A 16,815-nucleotide genomic window follows, 5' to 3' on the forward strand; every position below is an offset into this window, starting at 1 on the left:
CATCATGAACCTATACTTTTATGTAGCTTTTAATGCAAATAGAATTTCAGGGATATAGTCATGTTTATGTGATCAGTTTATAATTTTTTATTTTAATCAGGCCTGTTTCATCATATTGCTTGTTACATCTATGCATTCAAATTTCTTTTTTTTTCCTGATTCTTTGTGTGATTTTAAAGCTAAGAATGGAAGCATTCTTCTTGCTATTGGCTTCAGTGGATGGAGATCAATTCTGATTCTTATAGGAAAGTTGGTGGCACATTCAGAATTTTATTATGTAATATTTGCACACTTTTTTTTGAAAAAAAAAAACAAACCACAAGAAAAAGAAAGACACAAAAACTTTCAGACACCACCAAACAAAAAAAACTCCATAGTTTCTTTTGTTCACTGGTTAATTTAATTTAATTTTCTGATGTAATTTGATTATGAACAAAGGCAAGTTCCATATGAAAACATCTTGCTTCTAAAATGGTAAAATTACATTTGCAGTGAGTAGATTTAATATCCAGTTTAGCCAACTAAAAGCTGGACTTTTAATTTAAGCGTGTGGTCTCAATCATTCCTGTGGTCTCTGATTAAGAGGCAGCCTTTCTGCAGTAGGTAGTTGATTCTATCTTGAGAAAGGTGTATATGGTAGGTAGAAGGATGTTCTTCTTTTCCATTGACTGTAGGCAGAACCTGCATTATGCCCTGATAGTAGATCTTCTGGCAAACTGAAGGTGCTCAAGTCAATCATAAAAAGAACATAATTGAAAGTCAGTAAATTTTCACTGGGGATCATATTTAAAGAGACTTTATTTCTGGAGAAGAAAATGTGTTAGGCAAGAGATTGACACCTTAGGCACAGTAGTGTTTTAAGTCATAGTAAAGATACAAAGACTTAATTACCTTTTTCCTTTGTTTTCAGTTTCAATATGGAGCCCAGTTATGATTTTCTACATATTTATGAAGGGGAAGATTCCAACAGTCCTCTAATTGGCAGTTTTCAAGGCTCACAGGCTCCTGAAAGAATAGAGAGCAGTGGTAACAGTCTGTTTCTGGCTTTTCGCAGTGATGCTTCTGTTGGAATGTCAGGATTTGCCATTGACTATAAAGGTACTGTTCTCATCAGAATCTGTGAAACATAAAGGGAAAGAAATGTTATTTGGTACTTACTGAGACTAAAATCTGTTTACTTCTAGATGTACTCCTACTGAACTACCAAATACCTCTTTTTATCAATGCAGGTTTTAAAAACTGTTATCTGTATCTGTACACAGATCTCTTTCACATACTTTATATACATTTTCATCTTCCAGAAAAGAGTGGAGGAAGAAGATATACATCAAAAGCAGCCTTTGGAAAAGAGATGCAGAATAGTATAATTGTCTTGCCCAATTATAATACATGAGCTGCTGCAAGGAGTTGCTGTTTCCTTGCTGATACATACTAATACATTTTCCTTTCCACTTTGTTGTTTGATCTATATACACTTTTTTGACTAACTACTACGGGACAATATTTGATTTTTTTGGTGAGGTACATAACAGTAGAAATAGAATGGACTGAAGTGACTGTTATTAAAGGCACACACTCACTTTAAATGCTGGTTTCTTTTCTGGATGCAGATGTTTTCTGTGGCTTTCTTGTTTTCTCTGCTAAGATTTATCAAATAATTTTTCATCAGCAAAGGTGCTTCCCCAGCTTCTTATTCTTGACAATGAAAGCAAACCACATTATGTACATGTTAAAAAATGAAGGAACAAAAATATCTGAAGAATATAAAAACATCATACTAATAAAAGAAGGAGGTTAAAAAGAACAATAAAATACTTTTTGTATTAAATCTTTGTCTTTCATCCAGCAACATGCAGTTTTCTCCATGTTGGCACAACATACATTCTTCTCCATGTTGGCAAGGCTTTTCTTCCCAAAATAGCTGTCATATTACCATAGATGTAATCTTAGTCTGTTTGTTCCTATCTAAACTTGGAACAAAATATAAAGAAAACGGAAAAGCCATTTGTTCCTGGAAGTCTTTTTGTCCTGCAAGGAAAGAAAGTGAAAAGTTGAGCAGAAGATGAAGTGATACATATTTTTGCTGTTTTTATCTATGCAAGTGAAGCTGAATGAAATAATAAGAAAATAAAAATTATGATATATAGGAGCAGAAAAATAGTTTTTTTAAAGTACATTTGCATGTATTAATTTACTATTTTATTATTATTATTATATATTAAGTGCAGTAATATACATTTCTGATTATTTACATCCAGCCTTGCTCTCCGACAGTATTCCTTGAGTATTTCAATTAAAAATGTGCTTTATTAACCTTCAGTAAGGGAAGGAGGCATGCTGTACACTTTTACTATGAATTTGACTCTGTAATTTTTAATAAATAAATCTTTACCTTCTATAATTAATTTTATTAATAGTAGGTGAATCATTCCCTCCGAAAGAGTTCAGATATTTAGCAAAGTATTATTTATAGAGCTAATACTGCACAATATTGCAATAGATTTTGAGGGAACTGGCATGTGTTTAAGTCTTTCTTTGGAAGAAGTATTGTATAGTTATCGATGCTATAGTAATACTAATATTATGTTTTAATTTATTTAGTTCTAGATAATATTATATGCCTAAATCCTCCATATTTAAAGATATTTTCAGTCATATTATGGAAACTAAGTAATTTCTAATCTGAATTCTTTCTCCCATCCCTTTTCTTTCTATTTTAACTTTCCAAAGATGATGAAAGAAAATCTAGTGCTGTTAACATCAATGTCTATACTGAAATGAAGATTTTGTACCTATTCATGTCAGAAAATGGCTGTTTTTTTTGTTTTGTCAGCTGTGAACCTACTGTTATTCTCAGATCTTCTAAAATATAAAGCATGAAGCAACAATAAATTTTTTACCTTTAAATTATTCTGTAATATGACAGCTTTCTAACCAGAAGTTATTAAGTCTTGAGAATGATAGTTGATTTAAAAATATAGTAGTGTTAACTGGTGAATTCTCATAAATGATGATTTTTTTTTCTGTACTACTAAACTTCATTAGAGTCATTCAGCTTTTGGAGAGTTCAGCTAACACAAGGTAGGACAAAAAAGCAGTTGTTCAATCCTGTCAGCATAGATTCTTTGACCAGATAAACAATCTGATGCAAATGCCCATTATCTTGTAGCAAGCATACGTGAACAAGAAGCAGATTTTAATAAGATGTTGAAAAGTGTAATCTGAGAGAAAAAAACCCACACTAATAATTGTTCAATTTTCTTTATTTTTTAATTGAAATTGTATATAGATTTACTTTAATTAATTTTAACAGAAAAACCACGGGAGGCTTGTTTTGATCCTGGAAACATCATGAACGGGACAAGAATTGGAACAGATTTTAAACTTGGTTCAACTATTACTTACCAGTGTGATTCAGGATATAAGATTATTGATCCTTCAACTATAACGTGTGTAATTGGTGCAGATGGAAAGCCAGCGTGGAACAGAGCATTGCCATCTTGTAATGGTATATACTGTTTCCTTATCATTTCCCTTGCCATCCCCCCCCCGAATTCAGTTTCTCAGTGCCCAAGGCTATGCTATTTCTGCCTGAGTAGCCTGTATTATAATTAATTAATTAAATAAATTATTGTGATATGAGTTTTGGACTGTAGCTTAGTAATTAATGTATTGTAACTATCTTTAAATATCTTTAAATCCTGAAGTCAACACATATTGTTATATGTCTTTATGTGTTATGTCCCTTTAAATCAATTTTATTGGAAGGCTTTGTGATCTGCGTGAGAAGCCATATGAAATAGACTGAATAATAACTCTGAATTATTGTTGTCTTATCCATTGTTTCATTTTATTTTCCTTGCATTGTCTAGCAGTCCTTTCAACAAAATGGAACTTCAGTATTTGATTGATTGATAATAATAGGAATTTATCTGTTCTCCCGCATAGTCTCAAAATGTACTGATTTTAGGTATTCCTAGTTATGGTATTTTAGAATTGTAGCTTAAAAGAATGCACCAACCTCAGCTATGCATCTACTGTTCCAGTTATGCTCATAGCAACGACTGGGGATGGGAAATAGATTACATTGTTAGACTGAACTTGACAGACTATTTGATTGTTGTCCAGAACTTCTAGAACTCTTTAAAATTTCTTAGTCATAGTATAGGAGTAAGCATGGCTAATCTTGCAAACTGATATACTTTTCATCTTATTTTTCAGGCTGTGTCTTTGACACAATATTCAAATTTAAATATAAAATTCAATGTTTATTTTCTTAATTTCTTATAACAATGAATGCTATTTCTTAAGAAATAATTTGCTATTAAATTATTATCTACTATAGATATTATTGTAATAACTAATTTCTGTTATATATAATATTAAAAATATTACGTAGAAATTAAAGGAAATGTTCCCTCTGCTTTTCACACCCAGATAAGGAGATCTAGAACAGACAGAAAAAGCTCCTAAAAAAATGCCTGTGTTTTAGCAAAATAGACTTCACTATTGAATTATGTCCCTGCCCATGCAGGAGAGTTAGAACTAGATGATCTTTAAGAACTCTTCCAGCCCAAAACAGTCTGTGATTCTGTGATCTTACACTAAGTTCATTTTGAAGGTCATCCAAAAGATAATTAAAAATCTAAAATTGTAAAGGAGATTATTTTTTAACATAAGTAATATAGTACTTTACTGAAAATAATTAATATATCTAAATCTTTTTATCTATATATTTATATATATAGACAACGCATATGCTGAAACAAGGAATAGGGGATAAATTAGTCATAGCTCTGAAATGCCATTTTAGTTTTGTGCCTCAATAATTTTAACTCTTATTCAAAAGTGACAATTAATACAGTGTTGAGCTGCATGTGATATCTATTCTAAATAACAGTCCTTGTCTAAAGAGGCAGAAATTACTAACAGAAAGATTGACTATCTTGAAACTTAAATCTGAATAAAACTAAACTGGGATACTTGTCTACTGATCAAGTATATTTTGCTGCATGTTCCATTTTAAAACAAATACTCTTATAATTTCAGTTAAGCTGTGGAGGCTTTTAAAGTATTATTTAAATATCTTCTGCACTTTTGTCTCAAGTATGAATTAAACCTGGTAATCTACAGCTTAAGTTTAACCCAATCAAAACTGAAAATATCAGGCAAAAAAGCGCACTTAAAGCACAATGTTCTCAGTTTATGTTTCTTTATTCATATCTGTAGTTAATTACCCCTTTTTGAACCTCTTTAATATATTGTATAAAAACATTACAAATTCTAAAGCTTGAATAATGGAAAAGAACCAAATATGAGTGCTCAGTTTCTAAGAAAATGATTCACTTGTTTCTTTCACCCTAATTAAGAGAATTCATTAAATTTTATTTCTTTGTGATGTGATTCTTATTATTTTTCAAGCTAGAATTTTACAGACATGTTGAAATAAAAGATCATGTTTATCCCAGCAATAGTTGGCAACTGCCAGTAGGTATATTTCAAATGGGAATTCTGAAGCTTACTGTTTTAATTGTCAGTTACAAAATCCTTAATGAAGTTATTAAAATCTATCCTCTGAAAATGCAGTTTTTTTCTCACTGAACCAAACATTACTTATAGTCAAAGCTGAGAGCTTTGTTTAGGATTTGTTTGACTGCTGCAGCACTGCACTGATAAATTTTGTATCCCTAACCTACAGGGAGCTGCTCTTTCATATTCTCCTGCCTAAGCACTCACAGGCTTTCCTTACAGAGTGGATACACAACAAAGGTCTTATAGTTATTATTAAACTCATATCTAAAAAAATAAGAAAAAACATTTTAGAAGGGAACAATTTTGCACTCTGTAACTTCAAAATTTGTTTTAAATTAAGCATAAGTGATATACTTTAATTCCAGTGAAATGTTCATGACTCAAGGATTTCATCTAGTAATTAGAAGATCGACTTTGTGGCTTAGTTTCTTGTAACCTCAAAGCCAGAAGTAAAAGAAATACAAAGATTTTAAATTCATGGCATGAAACGATTCCTTGTGATATTTAAGTTTTCACTTCAGCCACATAATCCTATTCAGCCTACTGACAGATTAAACTTCTCATCTTGTTTCATTACATTCGGTTTTTGAATAATTCATGGTGCGCAGCTAAGAGAAGATACAAATTTGTAGTTTTAATTGCTTCCTATATAAGGAATTTACACTTATACAGACATTTCAAGTGTGTTTTTGAAGCCCAGTTACTGTCAGGAAGCAGAAAGAACAGGGCTTCTCCTCAAGGGTAGATGAGGCAGGAGCTGAGGATGGCTAAAGCAAAAGCACAGGCTGTGCTCTCACTCACTGGGCACAGTCCCATAGCACATGAGCCAGGTCAGCAAAGGCAGGAGCTGGTAACAGAGTCCTTTAATAGCCCCAGACCAGTGAGCTTGTCCACCTGGATTCAAGGTCCTCCTCCTCAGAACTGGTTACCAGGCAGTTAATAAAATGTCATCCTCTAGATGTGAGATTCCCAGAGTGGAGTGACATTGGTTTGCTTCATTCCTTATGGCAGAAAGTAATTGTTTAAATTATGAAATTATGGTTTTCTTGCTTAAAAACAAAAGTACTGTAACAATTCTAGGTTTTGGTAGTTTGGTTTATCTATTTTAAAAATAATTTCATTAATTTCTTCTTGAGTAAACTTACTGTGTAATGATCTTTTATTCCCGTAAAATCGATCGGTTTTAGTAATGTTTTAGTCAAAAAACCCTGTACCTTCTCAGTTAATGGTTTTGTTCAACCAAAAAATTTATATTTTTAGTTGTAGATGAGTACTAGTAAAGCAAAACTCTAATTAATATTTTCAACTAAATTTTTATTAAAACTATATGCTGAGAAAGAACCATCAGTTTTGTCATTATAGGAAAACTAAATAAAAAGCAATGTAACTTTGTAAACTTCAGGTTTTCGTTTTCAGACTGAACTAATACAGACAACTATAATTAATATAAACCATTTCTTTTTGTCTTGTTTCCAGCACCATGTGGAGGGCAGTATACTGGATCAGAGGGAGTGGTTTTATCACCAAGTTATCCTCATAATTACACTGCTGGACAGACTTGCCATTATTCAATAACTGTACCCAAAGAATTTGGTAAGAATTTCAGCTACTGATTTATCAACCATTAAATGTTGTTCAACTGCTCAAATCATGTGTGGTAGTGACCTCTGGATTTTCAATATATTTCAAATCACTTTTCAAAAATAAAGTATTCTTGACACAGAAATTGATTCTAGGGTTTTGACCTTTTACTCCTCCCTGGAGTAGTCAATAGATTTCAGCTAAGCCATCTCTGTCTGCTCTTCGAACACAATACTTTTACTGATTGCATCATTCATCATCATAGGACCATCATTCATTCAAGCTTCCTGCAAAGTAAAATCAATTATTAAAAAAACAAACGTATTGGGTTTGTGTGGCAATGTTTTGGTAGTGGGAGGGCTACAGGGGTAGTCTGTGATTCTGTGACATCTGTGAGAAACCTCTAGAAGCTTCCCTCATGCCAGCCAGCTCCAAGGCACACCCCCTGCTGGCCAAGGCCAAACCCATCAGTGATAGCATCCCTGAGTCCCCATGTTTCAGAAGGGGGAAGAAAAAACAAGCCTGCACAGTAGGAACTGCAGAAGGAGAGATAAGTGATGTGAACACACCTCTGCAGGCAGCAAAGTCAGCGAAAAAAGAGGAGAAGGAGGTACTCCAGGCTCGGAGCAGAAATTCCTCTCCGAGCCCATGGTGAAGAGCATGGTGAGTCAGGCTGTTCCCCAGCAGCCTATGGAGCAGATTTCCACCTGCACCCCATGGAAGTCTCCACAGCAAAACAAAAACCACACCATAGTCTCCACACCAAAACCAAAGAAGGGTGAGACCCTGTGGAGACCCCACGCTGAAGCAGATTTGCCAGCAGGACTTCTAACCTGGCAGGGCTCCATGCTGGAGCAGTTCATGAAGAATTGCAGTCCATGGGAATGACTAATGTTGAAGAAATTCATAGACTCATAGAACTGTTTTGGTTGGAGAAGACCTTTAAGATCAAGTCCAGCTGTTAACTTAGCACTGCCAAGGCCACCACTAAACCATGTCCCTGAGCACTGCATCTGTATGTCTTTCCCCTCCAGGGATACAGACTGCAACGTGAATGTATTGTTTTCCTCTTTATAGCTTTCATGAAGCACCATCTGAACACTACCATCTGTAGTTTGGTGCTTCCAAATTTCAAGGCACAAATTGCTAAAATGGAATATTCCCAACAGAGACCCAGCAAGATGATTAGCAGTCTGGAGCACAGTACAAGGAAAAGCTGAAGGAAGTTCAGCTTGGAGAAGTGAAGGAGGACTCTTCTAGAAGTATGCAATAAGAGAGCAAGTAGCAGTACTCACAAGTTGTAATGCAACAAATTCCAGCGGGACATAAGGAAACATAATTTGTTTTAAAAAAAAATTAAGTAAGAATTTCACAAGAAAGTTGTGGAAAACACAGGGCTGCACTGAAGACCTATGGCTTGTATACACCTGAATATATAGCATATCCAGAATATCAAGCATATCTAGAATAGGTAAATTCTATAGTGGGCATGGTGATACAGATATTGATAAATTTATTTCTTTATTTTATTCAGGGAGGGGGATGTTGATGGTTGGACATGGTGATCTTAGGTCTTTTCCAGCTGTGACAATTCCATAATTCTTTGATAATATTAAAACAGATTCCTCCCTTGCTGTAGGTGATACAGTGAAAAAAAGCAGTGGTTTTATTAATTTGATTTCACCAGTTTATTGCTTCTTGTTTCTATTGCTATCATATTTGAATTCAGTGAACCATTTGATATATACTAGTAAGATGTATTGTATAATAAAATGATTTATTTGGTAATACACTTTTAATTGCTTGCAGGTGAACTGCAAATTAAGTGTAGCAACATGTGGGAACATGTAACATTGTAATTTTTAATCTTTAATCTGTTTTTTTATTCTTTCTGATGAATAATTAATATTCAAAGTTACAAAAATAGCCACATCAATAACACTAAAACATATTTTTCAAATTAAAGCTAGATAAGCAACAAATCATATATGAGAATCCTACCAGCTGCTAAGATAATTAACAATTGGGAATTTTGTTTTTTAGATATTCCATTTTCTTATTCTCCTAGGTACCTTTGTAATATGTAATAAGATTTATTTGACTAGAGAGCATACTTCTGGGGAAAGAATGATTTAATTATCCTTTTTTTTTAATTAAAAAATAAGTAATGAAAAGTACATCAGTTTCCTGTTATTTATGTTTAATGCAACTGTTTTATAATGGTAGACAATAAATTACCTTGGAAATAATTCATACAGGAATCCACTGGTAACTAAACAAGCAAAAACATCACATTATATTTGTTTCAAAGACTAGATTCTTGTTTTATCCTCTTTATATTTTTATTTCTCTCTCTTTTTTTTTTTTTTTAATGTAGTTGTGTTTGGACAATTTGCCTATTTTCAGACGGCTTTGAATGATGTTGCAGAATTATTTGATGGAGAAAACTCTCAGGCTAGACTTCTTAGTTCACTGTCTGGATCCCACTCAGGTAGGTAATAAAAAAAGTGTGCACAGTTCAATATGGAAAAAATAAATCAGAAGAATGTTATGCATTTCATTTGGGAATATAATAATAAAATCTTTTTCCCAGTGCCAAGGGAAGTGGACCACCCTTCTAAATCTTTGAATCAAGACATTCTTCTTGAACATATGGTTTAGGCAAGAACTGATCACTAGGATGGGTACCAAATAGTTGGGTGAAATTCTCAGATCTTTCGGAGGACAAGATGGATGGTATAATTATCTATTCTTTCCCTAAACTCTGTGAATTTCACACCTACATTTTCTGAATGTCCAAGTTCAACACACATTACTTGTAGTCACAAAATGCAATTATCTGTATGCAAACATTCACTTAGACTAAAAGCAGGCCAGCTGTTCCATTCAGGTAACTCCAGCAATAAGGTGACCCTGTGAAATTATAGTCAAACTTCTATGGATTTCATTATGGCCAGAATTTCCAGTGTATGACTATATAATGCCTATCTTCATCTCAAGTGGATATATAGAGATAGATACAGATACATAGATATAGAGAGATAGAGATACAGATGGATATAGATATGTGGGTATGTACCTATGAAGTTGTTTTGTCATACACTACAAGTATTTAGGAGAGTTTATATATGACTTTAAGATATTTAAAATCCAGGGCTTTTTTTTTTTTCTTAGTTTTCAATAATTGGAGAAATACTTGATACTCTGATTTAAAGAATGCATTTTATTATTTCAGTTATGCAGTTCATAATTTTTCCTCCGGTGAATCCTAGCTATTTGTGTCAGAATAAGAGTTCACAAATTAAACTTTCAAACTTGCTTCATTACTGGTAGGAGTTCAGAGAGAAAACACTTTTGCTTTTTAATGTTTAAATCTAAGAGACAAGTCATCTAAGCACTGAATTTTACTGCATTAAACATATAAAAAATTGGAAACTAATGTCTGTTTTCACAGCAGACATTTTAAAGTAATTATGAGGAATTTAAACTTGTCATTTTTACTTATAAGTTGTGACAATCTGCTTTACATTGATTTAGGAGACAATTCTGATATGTTGTATTGCTAGTGTCTGTAATATAAAACTAAGTGAAATAGTTATAAGTCCTGTGTACAGATTTATCTTCATATATACTAAACTAGTGCATTACCAATAATTTCAGCAGATTTTACTAAAATGCATGTTGATATAATCCAATTAGAATAAAACTAAGTTTCAGATGTATTGGTGACCTTGTAGTGTAAAAGTACTGTCATTTTGTCTGCAATGATTCATTAGTGAGCTTTTATCATTACTGTAGATAGATATCTCAGGAAAGGATATAAACATCTTTATTAGTCCTCAAGCCAATATATAAATTTTGAAATGCTGCTAGAAGGCTGTAATGTGGAATAGTTCATGTGTTATGATACATTTTATTGAAGCAAACACATAAATCGAATTGTGGATGTGTTCTCTCTCAAGTCAGTTTTAATTGTTAAATGGTAAACATGACATGAACATCCCCTGTGGTATTTATCAAATATTTCCAGCTAATCAATGTGTTTTATAAAGTGAAGTAAAGCTATCAGTCACAGAAAAAAAGTTAACCAAAAATTCTTCTATTATTTTGGCCCCAGATGGCAGTAGGTTCCCTGGACAAATAGTTCATGAGGGCTCTAGCTCCAATAGCTGCATTAAATGTCAGAAAGCTTATGTTGTTGAATCATTAAGTCTTTTTACAAGTTTTCAAACCTTCAGTGGCAAAGTTTATTCTATACACTGTTTTTTACATTTTCTTTAAATATAGAGGAAAACAAAATCTCTGTTTTAGCAGAATATTTGATTACATGCTGAAGAGTTGTTACTGTTGTTTCTGTTTTGTGTGGTTTTTCTATTTCCTGTTTTCATTTATAGGAGAGACATTGCCTTTGGCTACATCTAATCAAATTCTTCTGCGATTCAGTGCCAAGAGTGGGGCATCAGCCAGGGGATTCCACTTTGTTTATCAAGGTAAACATGTCTGGTTTGGGCGAAAAACACTGGTGCCAGTCTCACAAAGTGTGTTATTTTGATTTCTTCTTAGTTCTTAAGGCGTTTTATTAAATATAGGTGTAGTCATAACCTTTTTCCACCCATCAGGGACTTCTTCTAATGGTAGACTGGATTCATAATGGCACTTTTCTCCAGTGAATCATCTAGCTCCCTGCCAGCTACATGAGGCAGGGAGCCTTTCTCCAGCAGTCTATAACCTGTTGCTCCCTTACTGCTGAGTGTTTATGTCATCCCTCAGACTGTAGAAGTTCATGGTGTGGACTATGAAGGCAAGGCAGAACAGCCCTTTAATATTAACTTAATATTTTCCACATCATCTGTCATTAGATTGCCCACTCCTTTTCCCCCAATATGTGCAACATACCCACAAGTATTTTGAACTTCATAATTAGCATACCTGCAAACTCCTTTTCTGTAGTTTGCATTGCTAGATTTTGCTCCAACTGGATTGTCATACTCCTGATATATTACCTGTCCTTGCCTCCACTTCTGGAATGTTTCATTTCATATTGAAATTGTTTGAAAAGCTCCTGGTCAAGCACTGCTGCCAAATTCCCAGTTTTCCCTGACTGGGATCATTTGTTCAAAAGATCTCAAATCTCTCTAACAAATTCACCAGTACCCTTCCTGTTTATGCCTGTTCCTTAGGAGAGTCCATGTACCAACTTCATGAGTATACCAAATCTTCTCAACTTAATTCCAGCCTCCTGCCAGTTCCTCAACTGCATCATCTTGCAGTCCTTGCAGCCCAGTCTGGCCTCTATATCCACACCCACTAACAGCTCCTCTCTGTTTTTGAACACCTAGCTAGGTTGTAGCTACTTAATGTAATTATCTGATAGAAATGTCATTTAAATCTAGCTAGCATTTTGTTCAACTGAGTAGGGAGCAGTCCATAGACCTTATTGTCTAAAAACAATGGCTACTAAATTCAGTTTTGAGAAAAAGCAGTTATAGATCTTTATTTTGTATTGAGTTTGATTTAATTTGCTAGACTGTTACGGACCAGAGGACGCATATATTTGATCACTGTTAAAAGCCAGATTTTCTTAAGATGAAAGTGAAGTGGGTAGCATTTGAAATGGGTGCTGAAATTCCACCCAGAATCGCTAACTGCATTTTGGAATTCAATAAATCAGTACAAATAAAATTACTGAATTTGTTAAACAATATCAACGTTGTGACAATTTCTGATTTATATCCAGATAATATAAAGACAAAGAAAATAGGTGATGTGGTTCTCGTGAAGAAATATTCAGTTACCTGAAACAGATATCAAAAATACAACAAAGTGGTTTATACTTAACTGTATCCTTAACATTAATTTTATACTTAATCTTTGATGATCCAGTTACAGTTAGCACATGAAATAATGATTGTTTTCTAAAAAAAAAATAGAAAAATATATTTTAGGGTTCGTTCTATACTGACTGTTACTTAACATGTGAGTGCAGCATAAGAGCTGTTATGAAAATCTTATATTCACCTGAAGTTTTTATTCTTAGAAGTACTGTTCATTTCAGCGTTCTCAAGACATAAAGAAAAAAAAAAAAAAGGAAAACATTTTCAAGTAGTTAGGAAAATCACAGTTCTGGATGGTTACAGGCAACATAATGTTGTTGAAAGAATGTAGCTGTGCTTTGACATGTTTTTACCACCTACAGTTTCAGAATTAGCTTGACTGAAGTTCATTTGGATTCTGCATCAGACACTGTTCCATAGTGTAATATTGTAAAGAGATGGTATAAGTGCCAAAGGCACTTTCAAGCTTAACTCATTAATAACTATCTCAGCTCAAGATGTTGGGGACTTTGGTTAATTGTATTATCATAGAATCATAGAATTGGCTGGGTTGGAAGGGACCTCAGAGATCATCGAGTCCAACCCTTGAACCACCGTTGCGGTTGCTAGACCATGGCACTGAGTACCACATCCAGTCTTTTTTTAAATATCTCCAGGGACGGAGAATCCACCACTTCCCTGGGCAGCCCATTCCAATGACGGATCACTCTTTCCGTAAAGAAATTCTTTCTAATATCTAACCTAAACTTCCCCTGGCACAACTTAAGTCCATGCCCTCTTGTCTTGTTGAAAGTTGTTTGGTAAAAGAGCCCAACCCCCACCTGGCTACACCCTCCTTTCAGGTAGTTGTAGAGAGCGATGAGGTCTCCCCTGAGCCGCCTCTTCTTTAGGCTGAACAACCCCAGTTCTCTCAGCCTCTCCTCATAGGGTCTGTGCTCGAGTCCCTTCACCAGCCTGGTTGCCCTCCTTTGGACCTGCTCCAGGACCTCGATATCCTTCCTGAACTGGGGGGCCCAGAACTGGACACAGTACTCAAGGTGTGGCCTCACGAGGGCTGAGTACAGGGGCAGAATCACTTCCTTGGACCTGCTGGCAATGCTGTTCCGGATACAGGCCAGGATGCCATTGGCTTTCTTGGCCACCTGGGCACACTGCTGGCTCATGTTCAGTTTCCTGTCAATCCAGACTCCCAGGTCCCTTTCTGCCTGGCTGCTCTCCAGCCACTCTGTCCCCAGCCTGTAGCGCTGCATGGGGTTGTTGTGGCCAAAGTGCAGGACCCGGCACTTGGCCGTGTTAAACCTCATCCCGTTGGAATCAGCCCAACTCTCCAGTCTGTCCAGGTCCCTCTGCAGAGCCCTCCTGCCTTCTAGTTGATCAACACTCCCCCCCAGCTTAGTGTCGTCTGCGAATTTGCTGATGATGGACTCAATCCCCTCATCTAAATCATCAATGAAGATGTTGAACAGAACTGGGCCCAACACTGATCCCTGGGGGACACCACTAGTGAGCGGCCGCCAACTGGATGCAGCCCCGTTCAGCACCACTCTCTGGGCCCGGCCCTCCAGCCAGTTCCTAACCCAGCACAGGGTGCTCCTGTCCAAGCTGCAGGCTGACAGTTTTTTCAGGAGGATGCTGTGGGAGACGGTGTCAAAGGCTTTGCTGAAGTCTAGGTAGACCACATCCATAGCCCTCCCCTCATCCACCAGTCTGGTCACCTGATCATAAAAGGAGATCAGGTTGGTCAGGCATGACCTGCCCTTCCTAAAACCGTGCTGGCTGGGTCTGATCCCTTGCCCATCCTGCAGGTGCTGTGTGATTGCACTGAGGATGATCTGTTCCATGACCCTGCCAGGCACTGAGGTCAGGCTGACGGGCCTGTAGTTTCCTGGGTCCTCTTTCCGGCCCTTTTTGTGGATTGGCGTGACATTCGCCAATTTCCAATCATCTGGGATGTCCCCAGTGAGCCAGGACTGTTGGTAGATGATAGCGAGAGGCTTGGCGAGCTCTTCTGCCAGCTCCTTCATTACCCTTGGGTGGATCCCATCTGGTCCCATAGACTTGTGGGGATCCAAGCATCGCAGTAGGTCACAGACTGTGTCCTTCAGGATTACAGGGGGGCTGTTTAGATCCATGTCACTTTCTATGAGCTCCAGAAGCCATCTGTCTTCAGGGTAACCTGTCTTTCCGCTGAAAACTGAGGTAAAGAAGGTGTTAAATACCTCAGCCTTTTCTTCATCTTTAACAACTATATTCCCACTCGTGTCCAGTAAAGAATGGATATTTTCCCTGCCCCTTCTTTTGCTGCTAATGTATCTGTAGAAGGACTTTTTGTTATCCTTCACAGAGGTGGCGAGATTCCGTTCACATTGTGCTTTTGTGTCTCTGATTTTCTTTCGACATGACTTAACAATATTCCTAAATTCTTCCTCAGTAGTTATCCCTTTTTTCCATAATTGGTAGGCCCTCCTCTTAACCCTAATTTCTTTCAGAGTCTCCCAATTCAGCCAGGCCGGTCGTCTTCCCCGCCGGCTCGCTTTTCGGCATACTGGGACAGCCTGCTCCTGTGCTTTCAGAACTTGTTCCTTGAAGTATTGCTTAGTACTCCCAGATGAAATTTCAAGAGTTTTTGTTCAGGCTGCTAAGAAATTCTGTATTCTTGGAGAGCTTGGAGGGAAAATGGGTATGGCAGAAATTATTAAGTAGTTTCAGTATTGAAGGGTGGCAGGTTTAAGACTTTCAGGTCTCTTGCTGGCAAAGCTGGATTTGAGGCTGTATTATGTGCATATATGCACACTGCAATTCAAATGAAAGAATGAGACAACATGTCCAAGTCTGACACCATGCTGCAAGGCAGCTTAGTACACTAAGTTGATCCATGTGTCTTAAAGAATATAGGCTGGTGACACCTGGAACAGTGCTTACAGGCTGACTGCTGAGGCTACAAATTTGGTCCCAAAGGTTTTTCTGGGCAGTTCACTAGGTATATTGCATACATGCTCAGTAAGCTTAATGAGTCTTTGTACATTGTGCTTTATTGTTTGCTACATTTTTAGCTTTAATAAATTGAAAAGTATATTGAGATCCTTAAAAAAAATATTACTTTTTTTTTTTTACATTGGAGGACCATCATGGTTTCACACAGAAAATTAATGGAAAGGATTATCTCACCTCAAGGATATTTTCATAGTTGTAAAGAGCTTGTTGGAACTGTTCAAACTCCCTCTGAATGTTGTTTTTAATACTTCTTATTGCTGTGCTTGTAGAAAGATAGGCCCATGACTGCACACTCTAGTTTGGATATCATTCAAGATATCATTGGCTTCCAGTTTTATACATCAAAATGCCACTTACATTTAAATGTGTCATGCACAATGAATTGGAAAGGAGGAATTAGAATTAGAATTAGAATTAGAATTAGAAAAGAGACCAAGCTGCCCATGGAATTGGTCAAGTCACCATTCCTGGAGGTATTTTAAATATGTGCAGATGTAGTACATAAGGATGTGGTTTACTGATGTCTTAGCAGTGTATTAGTTTTATGGTTGGACTTGATGATCTTTAGGGTTTTTCCAACCATAACAGTTTAGTGATTCTGTAATAAGCACACACACGTGTTCCTGTTGAACAGTAAGTCTCCAGGTGAGTGCAATGATATGCCTCATTTCAGACATTTATTTGGACTATACTTATTTTTTAGTAACAGTAAGAAATAAGTTTTAGACAATGAAAAGTATTCTCTGCAGCAGCAGAAAACAAGTCAGGCAAAGTCACTTAATTTGTCTCAATAACATTGTGATGCTACTCAAATATCCAGCTTTTAAATTACATTTTTAAAAAATATTTCTTAAGAACTTTATTTGATACACAT

At 35.9% G+C, this 16,815-nt stretch overlaps 1 protein-coding gene across 1 annotated transcript in view; it reads left to right on the top strand.

The window, feature by feature from the left end:
* The window catches only part of CSMD1 (CUB and Sushi multiple domains 1), a 945,929-nt gene that overhangs the window by 799,976 nt on the left and 129,138 nt on the right, over positions 1-16,815 (top strand). Inside the window, exons 29-33 of the mRNA XM_030448332.1 lie at positions 911-1,098; positions 3,314-3,508; positions 7,009-7,125; positions 9,491-9,604; positions 11,508-11,603. Of these exons, the coding sequence (XP_030304192.1) occupies positions 911-1,098; positions 3,314-3,508; positions 7,009-7,125; positions 9,491-9,604; positions 11,508-11,603 (710 nt within the window). The remainder of the gene's footprint in view (positions 1-910; positions 1,099-3,313; positions 3,509-7,008; positions 7,126-9,490; positions 9,605-11,507; positions 11,604-16,815) is intronic.

This window comes from Calypte anna, chromosome 3, assembly GCF_003957555.1.
Source record: "Calypte anna isolate BGI_N300 chromosome 3, bCalAnn1_v1.p, whole genome shotgun sequence".
Lineage (NCBI taxonomy): Eukaryota > Metazoa > Chordata > Aves > Apodiformes > Trochilidae > Calypte > Calypte anna.